At 31.1% G+C, this 21,564-nt stretch overlaps 4 protein-coding genes, 1 long non-coding RNA gene and 1 other non-coding gene across 6 annotated transcripts; 4 read left to right on the plus strand and 2 right to left on the minus strand.

The window, feature by feature from the left end:
- Window positions 1-296: 296 nt before the first annotated feature.
- LOC101507562 (uncharacterized) lies at window positions 297-5,305 on the plus strand. The gene is made up of 11 exons (XM_027337380.2): window positions 297-2,353; window positions 2,548-2,658; window positions 2,733-2,765; window positions 2,894-3,071; window positions 3,169-3,350; window positions 3,598-3,734; window positions 3,809-3,904; window positions 4,103-4,172; window positions 4,267-4,341; window positions 4,633-4,678; window positions 5,041-5,305. Exons 1-11 carry the CDS (start codon window positions 1,082-1,084, stop codon window positions 5,100-5,102), a joined length of 2,262 nt encoding a protein of 753 aa, XP_027193181.1. The 5' UTR covers window positions 297-1,081; the 3' UTR covers window positions 5,103-5,305.
- On the minus strand, window positions 3,483-5,979 carry LOC113788040 (uncharacterized). Its single transcript, XR_003474518.2, has 2 exons — window positions 5,548-5,979; window positions 3,483-4,187 (listed from the first exon to the last, which is right to left on the minus strand). It is a non-coding gene; the product is annotated as an uncharacterized lncRNA (long non-coding RNA).
- Window positions 5,980-8,078: 2,099 nt separating this feature from the next.
- Window positions 8,079-12,574, plus strand: LOC101509046 (soluble inorganic pyrophosphatase PPA1). The gene is made up of 9 exons (XM_004512009.4): window positions 8,079-8,218; window positions 8,895-9,029; window positions 9,445-9,473; window positions 9,807-9,872; window positions 10,669-10,776; window positions 10,886-10,951; window positions 11,455-11,575; window positions 12,008-12,089; window positions 12,237-12,574. The coding sequence occupies exons 2-9, from the start codon at window positions 8,915-8,917 to the stop codon at window positions 12,277-12,279; spliced, it is 630 nt and encodes a 209-aa protein (XP_004512066.1). The 5' UTR covers window positions 8,079-8,218; window positions 8,895-8,914; the 3' UTR covers window positions 12,280-12,574.
- Window positions 12,575-15,274: 2,700 nt separating this feature from the next.
- On the plus strand, window positions 15,275-18,367 carry LOC101509369 (gamma carbonic anhydrase 1, mitochondrial). Its single transcript, XM_004512010.4, has 5 exons — window positions 15,275-15,520; window positions 15,733-15,876; window positions 17,188-17,313; window positions 17,406-17,557; window positions 17,791-18,367. Exons 1-5 carry the CDS (start codon window positions 15,406-15,408, stop codon window positions 18,061-18,063), a joined length of 810 nt encoding a protein of 269 aa, XP_004512067.1. The 5' UTR covers window positions 15,275-15,405; the 3' UTR covers window positions 18,064-18,367.
- A 1,219-nt stretch (window positions 18,368-19,586) lies between these two features.
- On the minus strand, window positions 19,587-19,658 carry TRNAE-UUC (transfer RNA glutamic acid (anticodon UUC)). Its single transcript has one exon. It is a non-coding gene; the product is annotated as a tRNA-Glu (tRNA).
- A 1,222-nt stretch (window positions 19,659-20,880) lies between these two features.
- On the plus strand, window positions 20,881-21,243 carry LOC101509690 (uncharacterized). Its single transcript, XM_004512011.4, has one exon. The coding sequence runs from the start codon at window positions 20,881-20,883 to the stop codon at window positions 21,241-21,243; it is 363 nt and encodes a 120-aa protein (XP_004512068.1).
- Window positions 21,244-21,564: the final 321 nt, after the last annotated feature.

Consider the following 21,564-nt stretch of genomic DNA (forward strand, 5'->3'; position numbering starts at 1 on the left):
ATTTAAGGCTACTTCATTAATGTGAATAGCTTGTCTCCGGAGAAGAGGAGAGAGTTTTGAGAAGAGAGGAGAGAGAAAAAGAGAAATTTTTTATTTTATTTAAAAGTGTAGAGAATAAAATAGAGATGCATGACTAATATATTTTTCATCTTAAGATTATTATAAAGAGATGAAAATGATTTGAATAATTTATCTAAACACTTCAAAATTCTCTGCCAATACTTTTTTTTTCTTGCATTTTTTCTCCGATTCAAATTGGAATACTATCCTTCTTTCCATTTCCATTACATTTTTCTTAGTTTTCAAAATCCTCCTCCTCGGTCACCCGCTAAACTCACAAATGGAGCCTAAGAGTATTTTATGTCCTGGGCTCAACAAACAAATGAGAGGTGTGGAAATATGGGGCGTCATATGGGCTCTCTGTCCCCTTATTTGTATGTCTGAATTTACTATTTTAACCTTTATGTCGGGTGAGATGGACCTTCTATTTAAAATATACTCAATTTGAAATGGTACATGTGATACCATCATTACCAAACCCTGCAAAATATCCAACACTCATGCAAGGTTGCACCACTTCTATGCCGGTAGCATATTAGACTATGAGGTATGAACAAAATACAGCAAACTAAAAGCACAACTAATCTAATCCAAGCTAGTGGTGAATTTAACTAAGCTTATTTCTAAAAAGGATTTAGCAGGATCAAACGTTAATAACCAAGTTGGTAGTTTTGTCATTAAATGCTGGCACCTGATAAGATGATTCGAAGTTCCATGTAATCTACACTGTCCAGAACCAAAAACGAAAAGGACAACAACATATACTAATACTAAAATATGAAATTAACAAAAGACACATTTTTTTCATCTCCAAACATAGAACCATTGTTGTCATTATTATCTTCACGAATGCATCTCATTTTGAAACCATCGCACTTTCAATTTTAATCCTCCTTTTTCTTTAGCATTAACTCACCTTTTTCCCAAATATTAAATTTTTACTATCTCTCATACTTGAAACACCAGTTTCATTAGCTGATTCTGAGTTCAATCATCAATCTCAAATCGTGCTGCAAGGTTAATGGAGAAGACACGAGTGGATAACTTATTTCCTCATACTCCAAGTTCAATATTCTCAACCAAGAAGGGACGCAGTGGATATGAACCATCAGATACAGAAACAGAGTGGCAAGAAACTCCACGTCACGAACGAGGAAGAAAGAACAACACAAATTTGAGTCCTGAAGAAACAAAAGCTCTGACTCAAAGGAACAAAAGTCCAATGACACTCCACAGAAGACACCCATCAAGGTTTGAATTTGAAGTCTCATCATCACCTTCAGTAACAGGTTCAGTTCCAAACCAACCAAGAAGACACCACAGCAAGTCACCCTATAAGATACGCATAGCACGTGACGATGATTGTGATGATGCATACGGTTTGAACTCACGTAGAAATACAAGTCCTTTACCAAGACCTGACTTTGGAAGAACAATATCTCCTTATAACAGAAATCACGAGCAAAGAACGCCCTCTAATGAAAACAGAAAAGCAAGTTCAGGGCTTCTAGAATTAGATAGAAAGAGTACAAAACCAAACTACAAGAGAGCAGTGACTGCTCCAAGATTGAGGGACCAACAAACATTGCAAAACACAGCGAGAATTTCAAAACAAAGGGAAAATTCTCCTTTCAAAACACCTTTGGTTAAAGAAATCAATGAAATGATAGCACAGGCGAAGCTTTCAAAAAACCCTACTGATGATTATTCATCAGCAATAGAAAGTACCGACTCCATTCAAACAGGTGATCTTTTCTTTTCTCGTGAATGCAATGCCTTGCAAGTGAAGGACTCTTCATTGCCAAAAAAAGCTCAACAATATGGGTATTTTAGCCCAAGACCATTGATCACCACCATTAATCCCATTAGCAACCCATCTGAAAGTGGTAACCTTAATATGAATATGAAAATGACAAGAACCTCGTCAAGTAACGTGTTGTTGTCTCGAACAACAACGAGCACATCAATCAGAAAGGGAGGTGGAACTGGGAAGCCTAGTGCGAATTCTAGTGTGAAAAGTGATGCTAGTGCAAAGACAACTGAAAGCATGAGGAAATTCACATCCAACAGAAAAAAGAACCAGAAAGATGCTTGGTTTGCTTGTATGAAGATAACAGGAAACTGTAGGATTTCAAGAAAATCACCTGAACGTAGACCAATTGTCGAAGCTTCGTTGATTGAGAGGGCAATAGTTGTGGAAAGCATTCCACAATTCTGGGCAGATAAACATCAACCAGCTTCACTTAATGGCTTCATTTGCAACAGACAAGATGCTCAACTTCTCAAGGAATTAGTATGCTTGCTATTGCCAAATACTCAAATGCAGTTTCTACTCTATCCCTTTATTGTTCACTTCCCACACTGTTTTGCAAAATTTTCTCAAATTTAAGGCAAATTTATTCAGTTCCTTTTTTTCCGTTAAGATGTCTTAGTCCTCTTCATGTTATTAATTGTAAAAAGAATTACTCAGGCTACCTTGTTTTTTAGGTGTCACAGGGTTCTTTACCCCATATTTTGCTCAAAGGACCATCTGGTTCTGAGAAAAGAGAGCTAGCAATGGCTCTTCTACGAGAAATATATGGAGATGCATGTTGTAATGTATGTTTCTTCTCATAATTTTCCTTCTAGATATGTTATGTATTCCTAGCTGACCTTATCAAACCGTCTTGCAGCTTTTACATGATTTAAGACATTTCCCTATTCAGGTAAAGATTTCCTATTATCTTATGTGTTTTGGTTTAGTTAAGTTAAAAAAAATTCTTTATTATCACTTCAAAAAGTTGCACCTCCAATGCATTGCAGAATATTAGCGTTTATTTGTTACTAATGACAGGACAAAAGGACTATGAAAGTATCAGTTCCAATCACATTCAGTACTCATCACATGGAGCTTAATATAAATTCAGAACCAAATGCTAAATTTGCTTTAATGGGATTAATCAAAGAAATTAGCAACATATATGCAATTACCCCTGAAGTCAGCAATATGAATTTCAAGTCAGATTATAAAGGTTAGTTGTTTAAAATCTAAATGCATGTTTCTCTTTTAAAACAGATTTACTGTTTGATGTGAAACTGGCTAATGTGGTTGGGCTCACTTGATTTCAGTAATAATTCTTTATGAGGTCGACAAAGCTGTAGAGAATATCCAGCACATGATCAAATGGATCATAGACCGTTATTCAGATATATGCAAATTAGTTATTTGCTGTGAAGATGATGAAAACATTATTGCACCTGTGAAAAACCGATTCAAAGTTATCAATATTGATTCCCCTCAAACGCATGAAGTAAGCATAAAAAAATATTAGAAACAGGAAGTATCTTTTCTTTATTTATTTCCAATTCTATATGTATCTTTTCTGTACCATTGTCTTTTGCACAAGAACTTTTTTAGTTATCATAAATTCTTGGTTGGAAAAGATTAACAAAAAAATATCTATTGATATCAACCCGTCTTTATAGCTTCTAATAAGTGATTGACTACTCCCAGAATAACAAAAAGTAATTAACTTACACGAACCCTCAACTGTCCAGATTATTGAGGTTCTTATGCAGATAGCAAATAAAGAGGAAATTGATCTATCCATGAGTTTTGCTATGAAGATTGCTACAAAGTCTAAGCAGAACCTCAGGGAAGCAATCTTGGCTCTTGAAGCATGCAAAGCACACAAGTAAGAATTCCTAACAAGTAAAATATTTATTTTGACATGTCGATAAAGACTAACTGGTGCACTATGATGGGCAGCTATCCATTTTCAGAAGAACAACCAATTCCAGTTGGGTGGGAGAAGATTGTAATAGAAGTTGCTGTAGAGATCCTAGCTGATCCATCATTTTCACGGCAAGATATTATCTTCCTATCTTATTTTCTATAAAGAGATTATTAGAAGCTAATAGCATCTTATTGTACTACTGATTCTCTTTTAGAACTGGCTTATTTCAAGACTGGTATAGTAAGTAGTAGAATTTTTTAACATGAAAATTGTCAATATGATTATGGTTTAAGTTATAACATTGAATGTTCTCATGCTTTTATCAGCTTACTCTCCATACGAGGGAAATTTCAAATGCTTCTCCTGGATTTTGTCCACCCTAAATTGATTCTCCTGGTAATGAATCAGCTCCTGTGTCAAAAGAAACCATGACGAGTTTATTCAATTTATCCAACTCTATTTTCTAATGGAATTTTGTTCAAACATTCAGAAACTTGTGGAGCAGCTCCTAAGAAGAATTGACACCAGCTTAAAAAGGGAGCTCTACTACTGGCATGCTTATTATGTGAGTAATGACTTAAAATGATGGTATATTACAAAAGAGGTGCATTCTTTTCATATCAGTTATATGCTCTTTCCCCCTTTCTCTATGTAGCACCAACACTTAAGATTGAAAGCGTGTCAAGTATTCAAATCGATACATTTAATCCGATCTGTTTTTTCAAATTATTACCGGTGTCTATGTTTTTGCTTCACTGCCCTTTCTCCCTTTAATTCTAGACAACTCTCCCCACCACAAATTTTATGTGTTTTCTTTTTCTAGTAAATTAGTAACCAAATGCTGTATGATTAACAGGACAGAAGACTGCCACCAGGAACAACAGCTTTACTAAAATTAGAAGGTGAGATACACCAACCAACCATATAAATAATTGCTTTTAAACTAACCATATAGACTAACTAACAAGAATAACACGAGGTTTAAGGAAAACAGCTCTTGAATTGTATCCTATGCAGAACTTCCCTAATAATCTGCTGCTTTTGACACAATATCGACTAGGAGAATGCCTAATAGTACCAAGGATTGTCTCACGAAGAAATACGAAACCTTCTAATTGGCTATCTTTCAATGAATTGTGTCAAATTTCAACTGACACATTTTCTCTTTGTTTAAAATCCCGACGCTTGTATTCTTGCTATTCTAGCACAATTTTTTTCATAACATTTAGCAGTACTACATTGACTAATATACTCTTGTATACAGAATTTGTGGCCAAATTCATGAGCATATGCAGAAGAAGCTCAGGCAGTAGACAATATGTGTAGATTAACATGGATGTCACTAAAGAATGTCCATATTATGTGAGCAACACCAATTAATGATTATGTGGAAGAACATAATTCCATATCATATAGTAGCAATGATCAGAAAGAAAAGTACTGAAATCAGTTTCTTCTTATTATATTGTGAACAATAATCTATATTTTTGCGCAGCATATTCTAATCAATTAGCTACTTGTGTAGGTAATATATGTAAATTGCATAAGGCATCTTCATTTGTAAAATGCATGCACAGAACATTTAATATGTTGAATGGAAGTTCTTGCTTCAGTAAAAAGGATTGTCACGGTGGTCTTTGTTTATGCAAGAGAATCAAATTTTCCAATTAGAAATAAATATGCACACGTTGATAATAATTCAGAACCTAAACTCAATACTATTCAGAAAGTCGAATTTTTCTATTTTCATATTAGTTTCTTCGTTTTCTACCTTTTTCACGGTTGGTCAGCGTTGCTGCAACTTGGACTCTGTAGTTTATGCACCAGATAGACATAGCAAAAAAAAAAAAACGGAAAGCTGTTACAATTGTAAATTGCAATTACAGCAAGAGGGACGCTAATCCCTAGCAGGAGGAAAAAAAATGAAATGTAACATAGCTAAATACATTCCGTTATGAAACGAATTACTTGTAGTTCATCATGCGTTTGATGCTTCACATGATGAAGAACAAATGCTAATTCTATCGTTTCTCCGTCGTTTTCACATTTTCTTCTCTCTCCTTTCCACCTAAAAGTTGAGCATCCAATCTACAAATCTAATATAATTGTAGATTTTCTCTCGTATTTGATCATGCTCGTGAAAATAATCTTGCATTTTAAAATTGAATATTTTGATTCCTCGATTATTACACAGTTTTAGTCTTATCCATATTTTCCCCTTAAAATGATATGATGATTTATTGCTCTCATTTATAAATTTGAAGATAATATACTACTTTTAGAGTAAAAAATCACAATATTTTAACCTCAAAATTACCATTTTTATAATTTGAGTTATGAGTTTAAAATAAAATTACAACAAATGTGATGATTAAGGAATACAAATTTTAATTTTAAAATAGAGAAGTTATTTTTATTAATAGTGATTAAATAGAGAATAAAAAAAAAATAAATCAAATATCATATGACATATCCCTAAGTAGAATGCTATCCAATTGCCCCAAAATTTTTGATTAAAAAATGGACCGAAAACATAATCTATTTAGTAGCATAAAATTGTTACATAGGTATATCACGGTTACCAATAATAGATTAAAGGCATTTTTTATGAAGAAGATTATTAATTGATTTTTCAATATTAATAATGTAATTTCTTTATATATATATATATATATATATATATATATTAATTAATTAAAAATGTCATTTTATTATATTTGATCATGACACGATCAAATAATATATGATTGGATGCGTACATAATTTTTTTTTAAATTATGCATACAAATAAATTTATGCATTAGTGGAAAAGAAAATTAGTTAATCTTGTTAACTTTATTATTAAAATAAGTATTTTGGTCTTGGTTGGTATTCATTAGATTGAGATTTATTTATCAATTATATTGGTCAAGTTTAATTTCAACGGAACTCTTTTTTTAGTGTGGTTGTGTACTAAGTATAAAATGATCTCCATAATAGTATTTTATTGATTTTTTCTTTGAACAAAATTTTGTTTTACCATGTTTTTAATCAAGCTCAATTCATTGACAAGTTATTTTTAAGGAATTGAAAGTCTAGGGTGGTTCAAACTAAGGTGAACTAAAAAAAAATCAACATACAACTATTTATTAATTTTGATGGTTTAAAAAAAAACTCATATAATTAATCAATGCTTAGACGAAACATCTTCAAGGTTAATTCATAGTTAATGTGAGCGGTTCTTTGAGAGAATCTTCACTTAACTCTACGTGTGATAGTGTTATATGGAATTAAGATCGTAGATTTATCAAGAATTTTAATAGTAGAATCTTGTTCTAATTTTAACATAAACTATTGGTAAGATTTGTTAGCAAGCTTGCAAAACATCTAAACCTTACTTTAATTATTTTTTTATTATATTCTATTGTGGTAGTTAATATGATTCAATCATGATCATTTTCAAATCTTAATTTTCAACTTCTCATCTAATAGATTATTTGTTTTATTCATAACTTTAATTGGAGAACTTATGTCATCCATGTCTTTTAGACAAGTCTACTATTGTGCAAAGTGTTTAACAAATAAAGGTCTTTTTGTTTCAAGTTTGAATAATCTCAATCCAAATCTCTTTCAATCTCAATTAATCATCTCTATTTTTATTAATTTTATTATATTTTTCCAAAAAAAAATTGATTTGCATTCAAAATTTATATGATATAAATTATATTTATAAAATTTTACAAAAACATAAAATTATTTAAAATGTTATTAAAACTCGTAAAAAATTAATGATATTAACATTAATTTTGACCTAGAGGGAGATTTTGTTTGGGATGATACATGTCCCTTCGTTTCTCACTATAAATATTATTCTTGACGATGATATATAAGATATTAATTTATGTCGTTTGATTTTGTAAATTTTTTCACAAAATAAAATACTTAAAATTAATACATAATATGAGTTGAGTAATGCAAATGTTAACTCGATGATAAATTAATTCCTAAGAAAAGATAAATTTTTTAGCTTTCTTTTCATTTTCTATTTAATAAAGTAATTAAAAAATCAAGTAACTTTTATTCATTTCCTTTCTTTTTTCTTCCCATTGTATTTCCTAAAACAAACAAAGCCTTTTTCACATCACATCACAGTCACGCATCACTAAGCGGGATAAATAGGGTAATATATTTTATTTACGATATATTTATTTTCCAGTGGAAGTCACGGACATGTGACATTTTCCGATATCTGAAATTTGGTTTACCTAGAATCCCTCACATCTTCATTCAGAACCGTCCGATGGAAATCTGCTTTAATCACGTCACATATTCAATTCAACGTTTGGCCGCTGAGCTTAGCTTAGCGTATATTGAATTGAATAATGAATTGATATATACCCGTTCGTCCTCGTTTCTTCTTCCCTAGTCGCCAACTTCTGACTCACTCTCATTCTCCATTTTCTGTAAGTCACTTCTTATTCTTTACATTAATTCATCATTCTTCATTCAAATTATCACACTACAATTTTTTATTCATACATACTGTTTCTGAATTTTGATCTCGTTTATTCTTTTGGTACTTTTTTGTTTCTCGATTTAGTATTACTTAATAAGTCACGCCTGAATCCAATCGCATTATTTTCTCCATAAAAAACAAAGTAATTCCACTTCCTACGTTGAATTTTGGTAATCAAATTATCAGTTCTGAATTGAATTCTCTTGAACTTTGTTGTTGATGTTCTTCAGATTGCTTTTTTATATGATTCTATGTGTATGTCAATTTTGTTACTAATTCTACAACTAATATGTCTATTTAAGTCGTATATTTGATGTGACAATATATGCAGCATACGGACAGATTCATTGTTCTTTATTGTTTATATCTTGATGCTATCCAGATTCATGATAGAAAAACTAATTAATCACTATTCTTACATGAATAATTTGATTGTATATTGTTTAGCTCAGTAACCAACGCCACCCGACTCGTGCGCGTTCACATCTGTTTTGCTGGTTAATCTTTGAAAGAATAAAATGCTGAAGTGGATTCTTCTGACTACACTGTATTAACTGCAATAATAGTGTGATGATTTAGACTGGTAGCCTCTTCTATTGTGTGTGATTTTTATGCTCTTGTAGGTTTTGTCTACGAAGTTAATATGGCTAACCATGAAGGGTCTTCGGGTGTTCCTCATCCTAAGCTCAATGAAAGAATACTTTCTTCGATGTCGCGGAGAACTGTTGCTGCTCACCCCTGGCACGATGTAGAGATAGGTACAACAAAAAACCTGTGGATATTTTTTGGGGTCACTTTTAGTTATAGTGAATTTGTGATTTGCAAAATTTATAGTCTTCTTTGATTGTTTTCTCCTCAAAATCAGTGTTGTCAAATAGCGGCTATAGTGCTATAGCATAGCGGAATTTGAACAAATCACTATTGTTTCGCAATACGCCCACTATGTAGTATAAAATCTTGTCAAGTAGCCGCTATAGCACTATAGAATAGAGGAATTTGAACAAATCTCGATTTTCTGCGATCAGCGATTGACAACACTGCACATAATGCAAAACAGTTGTGTAGTTTCAATAAGCCATCTTTCTCCGTTGAAGTCTAGCCTAATACTGTTAAAAAAATATGGATGTAAAATTATTTAGCTTTAAACTCACAAATGTTTTTATATAAATGCAGGGCCAGGAGCTCCATCAGTTTTCAACTGTGTAAGTTTTTTCTTTGCTGTTTTGTAACTTACATTCAGAAACCTTTGTAAATTTCCTTACAGGAATGTTAATTGCAGCAGCATTATGGGCGCGGTCATCTAAGTTGTGGGGCCTATATTAATTTATTTCAGGCTATTCATCAAATATTTATTCATCTTTGTACTTGTAGTGAGTGCAGCTAGAAAAGGGATTAAGCTTGTGTGGCCCCAAACATGGTCATCCAACTAGCAATCTGGAATTTCAGATCTTACATTATGCCTACTTAGATTATTCCAAAGAGCTCTTGTTCCCTATTCATGTTTTCTTAGAGAAATAAATGTATTTCCATGGCAGGTGGTTGAAATTAGCAAAGGCGGTAAGGTTAAGTATGAGCTGGACAAGACAAGTGGTCTTATAAAGGTGTGATTGCCTATTCTCTACTTAAATTTACCTTCTACCATTCCATAAGCTTGATTCAATAGCAAGATATGAAGTACTCTCTTGCAAGGGGATAGTAATGCCATTTACCATTTCTTCACTTACTAGTCAAACATTTTCAACTTTGAAGCTGAAGTGTTTAAAAAACTCCTGCATGTTCTTTAGAAAAAATTTCCCTAATTGTGAAGGGTCATCTGCTCTTGCAAGCTTCACCAATTAACATGTCAGCATTCTTAGGAGCAAGCTTTTTAATATTAAAAGTTAGTATTGGCATATTTGAAAAATCCCAAGTTCCACCTTGGCTAGATAAGAGTCCTAAATAGAGTTTATAAAACTTATGTAATTGTCATCTCACCTACCAGTTTCGTGGAGTTGTGTTAGACCCGAAACCTAAGATGATGGCAATACCTATCCTGGATCCGTTGATGGACCACTGTATTTTCTGTGCACGAAGCTAGGCTGAAAAGGCGGAATATGGAATTTTGGATTTTGATTCATGTAAAATCACACATAGTAACTGATACCCTCACAGTGCATTTCAGATGATATGAGTGCTATTATTGTTTCCAAACAAGTGTTGTTTGATATCAAACACTTTTAACTGTAGCATCCTTTAAAATTGAATGATAGAATATGATTGCATGTTAGTGCGCTTTAGGATTTAGAGTAAATCATTTGCTGCCTTGCTATTCATTGATAACAATGCAATGGTTTCTAGTTTTGAATCTTTTATCTGTTTGTACCGAAGCATAACTAATTCATGGGCTAAATACCTTAGGTTGATCGTGTTCTTTACTCATCAGTTGTCTACCCACACAACTACGGGTTTATCCCACGAACCATTTGTGAAGACAGCGATCCAATGGATGTTCTGGTTCTGATGCAGGTAGCAGCACTTAAAACTTATTATCTCTGATATTTTACAGAAATGTTTGTCTTCATTTTTTCACCGAAATTTCAACTGTATTAAAAATCAAAACTTATATTTTGAGCAGGAACCTGTGCTACCTGGCACCTTCCTCCGAGCTCGTGCTATTGGACTAATGCCCATGATTGACCAGGTAGAAACTGCATTCTGCATGCCTTAGTTTCCTTTTGTTTGGGAAAATGAAAAAGAATTGGGTGAGGGGCCTGCCTGAGGGGGAAAAAAGGCCACCCATTAGCCTTTTAAGTATTTAACTTGTTAGCTAATTGTTTGGTTATCTGCTAGTGAATTGAACATCAAGGTTATGTGGTTGTCCCATGACTGGAACAATGAAAACTTTGCTCTACCCTGTTTGTGCTATAACATAATGAAATTTATCATCATTAACTTTTTGAACCATAATTCTATTTTAACTGTGGGAGTGTTATGAATTATGAATAATGAGCCTTCATTTTGTTGAGGAGAAACAAATAAAATTGAAGGATCCAAGGAAAATTGTTACAGTAGTGGACTGTAACTTTTGCTCCTTTTAACTGTTATTTGGTTTCCAATGTTGTATAATTGGTAATTTTTTCTTGATTAATTAATTAAAGTAGACATTTAGGAAAAACAACTATTTATTAATGAATTGTGGTACAGGGTGAGAAGGATGACAAGATCATAGCAGTTTGTGCTGATGACCCTGAGTTCCGCCATTACACAGACATCAAAGAGCTTCCTCCACATCGGCTGGCTGAAATAAGAAGATTCTTTGAGGATTGTATCCTGTTATTTACTTTAAGTTTATTGATCATGTTAACAAATGTTCTTGCGGCACATGTTAAATTTAAAGAAATAGAAATTGTTTATTAGAAACATTAAATGCACTTGATCATTTCAAAAATTATATGTTAAAAAAAATATTTGTTTTTGAAATTTTAACCATTTTCTATGAGGACATCAGGTAGTACATATATATATATATATGCATTTCAGTACATAGCTGTTCATTGTTGACAATTTTACCCATTAATGATTAGTTTTTCAGGTTCAAAGAGTCATGTCTCCCCTATTCTCTCAATGACAATTTTAAATAATTTTTATTTTATTTGATAATATGACTATTTAAATACTTGAAACCTTTTTCTTTTGTCTATGCTATGATTACCACATCCCCTAGTTTGATGCATATATCCTTAGCTAGCCACACTAGACAAGAAGAATGAGAACAAAAAAGTTGATGTTGAAGATTTTCTACCAGCTAAGGCTGCCATTGATTCCATCAAGTATTCAATGTGAGATATTTTTCTTTGCTGTAATCTCCTTCTTTTGCATACTCCGAACTAGTTTTGGATTCTCAGCCCTAATCTTCAATGATTTTTCTTTTCCCTTGGGGATGAAATGAATTTTTTAGTTTCTTACATGAATATTTCCTTTTGCAGGGACCTCTATGCTTCTTACATAGTTGAGAGCTTAAGGAAGTGACTTTTTTTGAAACTGAATATCCATCTCTAAATTATTTATACAAATATCAATAAAACTCCATACACAATGCTATTTCTGCCATTGTGTCGTGGCACTTGAGCTGCTTGGCCTCTGGCACAAGCACAACCTTCGGTAACTTAATCTTCTGATTTGAGGTTGCAGTTCTATTGCCATCGAATACTGAACTCATCATTTCTAGTATTGAAGCACTGATTTATAAAAGCCATAAACATGTTCTTGTTGGTATTGTTTTTGTGACTAGAACAATGATGATATTCTCACACTTTCCCTTTTACACTCTCTCTCTTTTCTAATGGGTCCATATAAAGTATTTGGTACCAAAAATTTAGACGATAGTAAAGAATATGCTACTAAGTTGTTTGAAGGATTAATCTTTAGTTATGTATAGAGATATCCATTTTATGAAGAAAAATAAATATAAAATTATAAACTTTACTACTCGATTCATAAATATGGAGATTAATCCATCAACACCCGAGTAACATATGATTTGTTTTAGATACTCAAGCGTAGTTTTAGTTTTTTCTCCCCGTAAACTTAGTTTTTAGCTAATGCATGCGAGTTGTTAGCCACTGTGCCTAGTCCAGTCCTGAGAGATTTGGATAATGTGCATGAGGTCCTATTGAAATTGATATAGATATTTGCAATCTATTGACACTAACAATCAATTGAGATTATGAAAACTTACAAAATAATAGTAGTGTTTAACAAAAACTGTATTTTTTTTTGTATAAAAGAAAAATAAGATTTAGTGGTAATTAACTAAAATTTATTACTACTCTCATTGTCTCGCAATAACTTGCATGTGGTTAAATCTCCTATTTTATGCATTTTTCGTAAAAAAAACAATAGCTATCTTCAATATTAAAACCATCAAAATTCATGAATGGAGTAGTAACTAGAAACATTTCACTTAATTTATCTATTTACTTCTATTTTTTCTCCTTTATTATGCAAAAAAACATTGTTGGTACGTGAAAACCGCCTATAAGAATTTGGGTGTCTAGTGTGGAATTTGAATTTGGAGTCTTGTTTTTGTTTTTTTTATTTATTTTATTTTATGGATAAATATAGTTTTGGTTTTTATAAAATTTTATATTTTTGTATTCCATTTTTATGAAAATTTTTATTAACTTTTAGTCTTTGAATTTTTATTTTTTTTTTATTTTTACTCTGATTTTTGTCTAATTACTGTCTATCCTTCTAATTTTTTAATGATTTTATGCACTAATGTTTATGACGTGATAAGAAATTTTTTTACACAATTTAAATTTCTTTTAACAAATAATAGATTAAATATAAATTTTTAAACATCAAAACTTTTATTATTATTAGACTAAAAGTTGACGAATTTTTTTATAATGACTGAAAATAAAATAGTAAAATTTTATAAAAATTAAAAAATTATTAAACCATCATTTTTATTTAATTCTTTTTGTAAATTTAATTTTTTATTTATTATAAATCAAAATTAAAAAAGTTCAAATCAAATTAAAACTACAGTAAAAATTATAACAAAGGTAGTTATACAATCTATCTATCAATCGGAACATGTGGATGGTAGTAGCAAGACCACCATTGTAAAATAACATCTCTATGTCTTGCCAATTTTTTATTTATGTATTCCTAAAATCATTATTATCGTTTTAATAAACTTATAAAAATTAAAGAAATCATAAAACTTGATATTTGTGATGAGAGACATAATTGTTAGTAGAAAATTTTATCTCATACCTTCAAAATTATACTTCTACCTCATATTTGAGCTCTGAAAAACTTGAAATATTTTTCGAACACACAAATGTGTTTGAAAAATTTTAAAATAGTTTGAACTTACTTGGAAACATTTGTGTTTTAGAAAATTTTAAAAAAAAATTTAGTATACGAGTTCAATTTTTTAAAACACATCTATATATTGAAAAATGTTTTTCGATACACATAGTCTAAATTTTTTTTAACACATTTGTGTATCAAAAAATTTTAAAAAATTTATTTAGTACACAAAGTTCAAATTTTTTAAAATACATTTGGATATTAAAAAAAATTTTAAAAAAAAATTTCTAGAACTCAAATTGAATTTAGTGTTTAGAAACAAAATTGAAAAAAAGGATAAAATTAATAGTTTGTATAAAATGTGAAGATAAAATACAAATTTAGAGTATAAGATAAAATTTTCTTATTAGTAAAGGAGAATATTATGAAAATGATTTTTTTTTCATTCACAAACATTAGGGATCAAAAAGTAATAAGAGTATAAGAATTGAAAATGACAAAACCTTTTTTTTTTTTTCTTTTAATTTTAGTATAAAGATAGAGTCAATTTCATCATGTTAGGTACATATTTATACATAGTCAACTACAAGGATCCACCGTTTATAAATTTAAAATCTAGAGTTTAAGAAGAAAAATTCTTAAATTGTTTAAACTTTGACATTTTATTACTATATTATTTTTTATACTACATTATTTCTATACTGTAAGGTTTTTTTTTTTTTTTTGTCTCTGAAAATTTGAATTCTTATACGGTCACATACCATACATATAGTAAGAGACTTTGGGTATGTAAATATAATAAAAATTATACGAAGAAACATAATAATAAATATAATATTTAGAATTGCATAAAATAAATATTTTAATTAAAATAAATCATCAATTTAACTCTTAAATATATTAATCTATTTTTTTTAGTTGATGAATTGGTAAAAAAAACACTTACACTAAGTCATATTCGAATTTAGGAGATATTATCTATTCAAGTTAGTTTTGAATTATTAAAATTAAACGACTGATATTTAATAATAATTTTAGAGAATAATATTATATTGCAATAATAATTTCAATTTATTTTGGATCGTTTCAAACAACTTTTACTTGCTGGGAAATTGATTTTTTCACTAAAAAATAAGATGCAGTAAAATCTTAAAACGCAGTAGAGATAAATGTAATTTGTAAAATATTTTAGTTTTAGCGATGTAATTAATTGAAGTAGGAAGTGGTAACCAAAACAGATGTGAAATTGAGAAAAGAGAAAAAGAGTGAAGATCGCTGTAACTGCAAGTGAAGCCACCAGCCACCACACCGCACTTGTATTCAGATTGAGAAATGGGAACGTTGGGCAAAGCTTTCTACACCGTCGGATTCTGGATCCGCGAAACCGGTCAAGCCATTGATCGTCTCGGTTCCCGTCTCCAAGGAAACTACTTCTTCCAAGAACAACGTACGTTCCACTCCCATTCCATTTTACGCATTTTCATTCATTTTTCTACACTTTATTACTGCTTATATCTCTTTCACTTACTCAACCAATTAACTATTTCGTTTATTCATTTTTATATATTTTGCATAATTAGGGTTTTAAATTGAAATTGAAACACACTTTTCTGTAAATTGTTATGCAAACTATTAATTAGGGTTTCGATTCATATTCAGTGTCCAGGCATCGACCTTTGATGAATGTATTCAACAAAACTCCTTATGTTCATAAGGATGCATTTATCGCCCCTAGTGCTTCCATCACTGGTGATGTTCAGATTGGTCAATCTTCATCCATTTGGTATGGATGTGTTCTCAGAGGTAAATTCACTAGTTCCCTTCAACTCAGTGATTCCTTATTTTTTTAGATACATTACATGGTTTTCATTCCATTGAAATTGAAATCCACCAATATTTTTATTAAGTTTATTCTGTTTTTGGGTTCTCATTGTTATTAATTGAACACGATTAGGGTTTAGAATTCATGTTAGGTTCTACTTTTCGTTTGTCATAAATATGGTTTGGCTAAATACATGATTAGACAATCATATTGAAATTTAACTAAATTTATGCTGAGTTTTCTTCTTAATTTCATTGTAATGGAAAAATGGATGTGTGACGGCAGGGGTGGGGGATTACAAACTGGTCAACTTTGACCTAGGGTGTGCTTGGTTGATCTGATATTAGGTAGTGAAATATTTGACATGAAAATATAGTTAACACTCGTTTTGTGCAACAACAAAAGGCGGAACTATAAGTGGAAATGATACTCATTCACTTCAGGACTGTCATCCCATTGCTTGAAAATGACTTTCAGTCAATTTGGATATCTTTACCAAACAACGAGACTGGCGGGCAAAACCTTTCCACTCTACTCCATTTTTACTCTGTTCTACATGTCCCGTCCTTTCATTTGGATACCTTTACTAAACAACAAGACTGATGGGCAAAACCTTTCCACTCCACTCCATTTTTACTTTGTTCCACATGTCCCGTCCTTCCATTTGGATACGTTGACCAAGCATTCTTATTTTGAGTGATGGAGTTAGAAGCTTATTTCTTACTGCATTTAGGGGTGTTCGGGGGTTGGCAACCCGTTAACCAAACTAATCAAAATTCCTTGGTTTGGGTTGGATCAGGTTTATGTAAGTTTTTCAATAATACAATAAATTGAATAATTCTCCAATAGCTCAAAAGCTAATATTATTTAGTAAACTTAGACCTAATAAAATATGAATAAGAAAAAATAAAAAAAGTTAAATGGTTTAGGTCAGTTATTGGGTTTTGACATGTTGGATTGGGTTTAGCCGAACCATTGAACACCCCTAGGTCCTAACTGCATTGTACTTCCTTCTGCTCTCTTTGGGTAACACGGAAATGACCACACTTTTGACAGTAATTTCATCGACTTTTCATTGCTTCAACTTCAACTATTTGTATTCAAATGGAATGTTAAGGACAACTGTTGCGCCTATCTTATTGTATGCATGCACTCATAATCATCTTATATGCACATTGTGTAGTCCATATAAAATGGAGTTTAGTATTAATATTCCCCACCCGTTGTCTTTCCGATATTTGTGATCTGTTGCTGTTTTTTACCTTTAACTAAATGATATTTTTTCTGTGAAGGTGATGTTAACAGCATAACTATTGGATCTTCTACTAACATACAAGACAATTCTCTTGTTCATGTTGCTAAGTCTAATTTGAGTGGAAAGGTATTACCTACTATCATTGGAGATAATGTCACTGTAGGTGAGTGAAAGGGATATGTTATCATTTTGTCAATGACTTAAACATGATTTTAGCGTTAACTTTTATCTAAGGATTTGGCACTGTGAATTTAGGTCATAGCGCTGTTTTACAAGGATGCACTGTTGAGGATGAGGCATTCATTGGCATGGGTGCAACCTTGCTTGATGGTGTGTATGTTGAAAAACATGCAATGGTTGCTGCTGGAGCTCTTGTCAGGCAGAATACAAGGATCCCCTGTGGAGAGGTTTGTATGAACACGTTGTTTTTCTTCAGAGAAGGGGGTGTGATCTTTTCTGTTTCCTCTCTTTAAAACTGGAATTAAATAGTTTTAGATATTATAATTTCCTACAACTGTCAGTGGAAATTGACATAGAACACTCATCCCTAGGAGTGTTTCAGTTGGACCTAAATTCATATGAATTGTTCAGAAGGTTTTCAGCTTATTTACGATTATCACATGTATCTTTCGTTTTGCAGGTTTGGGGAGGTAATCCAGCAAGGTTCTTGAGGAAGCTCTCGGAAGATGAAATGACCTTCTTCTCACAATCCGCCTTAAATTATTCCAATTTAGCTCAGGCTCATGCTGCTGAAAATGCAAAAAAGCTGGATGAGACTGAATTTGTGAAAGTTCTTGGCAAGAAGTCTGTTCGTCTTGACGAACATGGTTTGATACAAGGCGATGTTCATGAAACACCTCAAGAGATTAACCTTCCTGACAACGTTGTGCTGGATAAAGTTCCAAAGGCTTAATTTTAATTCTTTTCTGAGTACCTTTTATGTGCAATTTCTAGGATGATGGCTGCTCTTGTTTCCAATAAGTTTTGGGGCTACATTGGTGTTCATACTGTTACCTTGAATATCAGAACATGCTCTATGTGGGCGTATGGCTTATTTTCGTGATAATGACTACACAACAATTTGGTTGTCTTTAAAGGGACATATATATGTAGTTCTACAGTCCTGTAGTTGGGCGTGTACTTTAAAATAAAGGAAATCAACTTAGACGAGCAAGGATACCTCCACTTCTTAAGAGGATCTCTACTCAATTCAGACACACCTGCTAAACCTTTTTGTTTTCGTCGTATATCTGCGGTTGTCTTTTGTTATTCTTGATTTTGCATGTCCTCTTCATTTGAATTTGTGACTTCGAAGATTCATTTTTATTTCTCTGTATAACCTAAACACAATACATGGTTAGCTACCCATTATTGGCGTTTATAAATTAATTTAAAAACTGTTAATAACTATGGTGATATTTATCATCCTTTTTAAGATTAAAAAAAAACAAACTCTAAATGACAATTGAAAAATTTGTCTTTTTTATTTGAATCAAAAATGATTTTGAAAATTAATTCAGTTAACTAATAATGTTTTCTTATTTTTTCTAAATAGCAAGTATGAGTTGTTATTTTGTTGGTGTAGAATGGAAATCTTTACCTCTGATCACTCTATTCCCTACATTATTATTCATAACCACCAATTCACTTTATCATTCCAAACTCAATGATTTGTATAACATTTATAAATTAATTATATCAATCATCTTTTTTCTATATATCTATAAAATTAGAATATAATTTAAATTCGTTTATAAAAAAAATTGAGTAGCAACAATAATTTCATAAACATTTTATGGTAAGTATATATAAGTGAATCAGAGATTTTTCAAAATGGACTAAACAAGAAATCATAAGAGACTTAGACTCCACATCTCAACTCAAAACCTTAAGGCATTAGGTTTATGGGTCATTCTCCTTATATATCCAATATAACCTCCATTTTTTGTCAATGTGTGACTAACCACTCATATATTAAAAAAAAAACTCTTTATGGTTCATTTTTATATCATTAATTTTGTTTTAATCTTTGTATGTCTTTTCTCTTTTTTAAATGAAACTCAATTTTTGAAATGAAGATGATTTCTACTTAAGATCTATGTTTGCAATTTTTCTGAGACAATTAATTGTAAATCAATATAAATTTTTTTAGGAAACAACAAATGTTAACAACACTGGCTCCTTTATTTATTTTTTTAAATGTTAACAACACCCTCTTCTTGATGATGATTTGAGTTTAATTCGGAAATTTTGATCTATTAAGGAAATAATTAAATTACTTAAAAGATAACCAATCATAAAAATGAACTAAAATTCAATTTTTCTGAAAAAATATTAAGAGATTTTTATTTACATGAGATTTCGGAGGCTACTTAAGTGTAAGAAAAAACCAATTTCCTCGGGAAATAAACGTTGCTACATCGAAATAAAAAAGCATTCCATTGCCGGGAATCGAACCCGGGTCTCCTGGGTGAAAGCCAGATATCCTAACCGCTGGACGACAATGGATTGATGTTCATATTTGCACTGATATAATAGAAATCCTTAACTAACATGATTTTGCCTATGTTGTGATAGTATGAATAGATTTGCTTTTGTTTATTTCTGTCTTAAGCTTTTCATAATTTTCTGAAACAGATACCGATAATTTTTTTAAAATTACTCTAATTTATATATACGATATAAAAAGTCATCAATCACAATCATTAATAATATTTAATTTTTATTATTATATTTATAAAATCATTCACATAATTAATATCGATTATATAATTTTTTAATACAATTAACATTATTTTTATTTGACAACAAAATAATAAACATTCATAAAAAAAGGTAGTATAACATTTTTTATATTTTAATACGTATTTTTAAATTATTTTAATCAGGATGACAATGATTAACGGAACTTATTATATATGGTATGAGAGTAAACAATTGCAAAATCATTACTACAATACAATGCGTTTAACATAAATAAATAATATTAATTAATTAATTGTTCACAATTAACATGAGGATTTTTTTGGTTAAAAAACTATGAGGTCCATAGTTTGAACTTGAGACATATGTTGGATTTAATAATACCATTATTTATCACTTGAGTTAATTCATAACAATCAAATAAAATTACTTTTATTAGAAGCATAAAAAATATCCGACCCATTACCATTGATTTAATTTTTTTTGCAGTCATAGTGCCGTGCTGGTCTACTCTCCCAACAATTTATTTTGAATGTTTCAATATTTCATAATTCATGTGCAATCAATAGAAGTATATAACTATAGAACTTTTCGAAGGACACACCGTTGGGTTAGGGTCACTTTGACTACGTAAATCAAGCTTGGTGTACCGGGAAAAAGTAAGACTAAATTGACACATATTCACAATTTATTTTAATTTTTTTTCTTGGTTCACGACGTAACTTGCGTTTAATTGTATGCGGAATTTTGTTGTGGATGGCACAAAAAGTCAATAGAAATCGCATCACTATCATGTTTTCAAACCACGTATAAAGAAAAACATTAAAAACAACGAGAAAGACAAACATTGCATATACAAATTAATAAACAACTAGCGAAGCAAACCTTACATCATAGAATATATAAACCACTTATATTATGGTAAGTGCTACAAGTCACCAACCATTAACCAATTTCATATCTTCACATTTTTAATCCATCAATCAAAGACTAAAAATCTTGTTTTTTCATAGAACAAGATTCAAACATGTTTAAATCCAATAGTACTAGAAGAGGGTATGAGAAATTAGATAAAGAATTTGTTGGAAATGGGATTTCAAATGAGGAGTTGATGAGAAGCACAAGTGTGTCATCAGGGCCATCAAATTCAAAGGCAAAAATGGATATGGTTTCAAACTTTGGAGATATTAATCTACAAAGAAACCCCACAAAGAAATCAAGTAGTGATCAAAAGGAGAAAAATACTCACCCAATTTTCAACTTTTTTGATTTTCGGAGTAAGAAGAAAAAGGCAACATCTAAGCCTGAATTTGCAAGATATGTTGAGTATATGAAGGAAGGAGGCATGTGGGATTCTGATTTGAATAAGCCTGTAATCTATTACAAATGATATGGCTTTGCTCACGTTTAGAACTCAAATGTTAGTGCTATTAATTTCATGTAAAAATTAGAGTTTGATCACTTTCATATCAATTTTCATAAAAGGATGAGATCAAAGTATAAATGATTTTGTTCTTCATCATTGATAGGTATACATGTATGTTCGTCTGCCTGTTGAATCCAATTGGATATTATGAAATAAATTTATTTATGTGCTTAAGGCCTATGTGTAAATATATAGATCAGATTAATGACGAAATTGGGGTGAATAGAGGAACATTCATTTGAATGGAGCTTGCTTTATTCACTCAAATTCTGCGCAAGTGGCTCA

This window comes from Cicer arietinum, chromosome 8, assembly GCF_000331145.2.
Source record: "Cicer arietinum cultivar CDC Frontier isolate Library 1 chromosome 8, Cicar.CDCFrontier_v2.0, whole genome shotgun sequence".
Lineage (NCBI taxonomy): Eukaryota > Viridiplantae > Streptophyta > Magnoliopsida > Fabales > Fabaceae > Cicer > Cicer arietinum.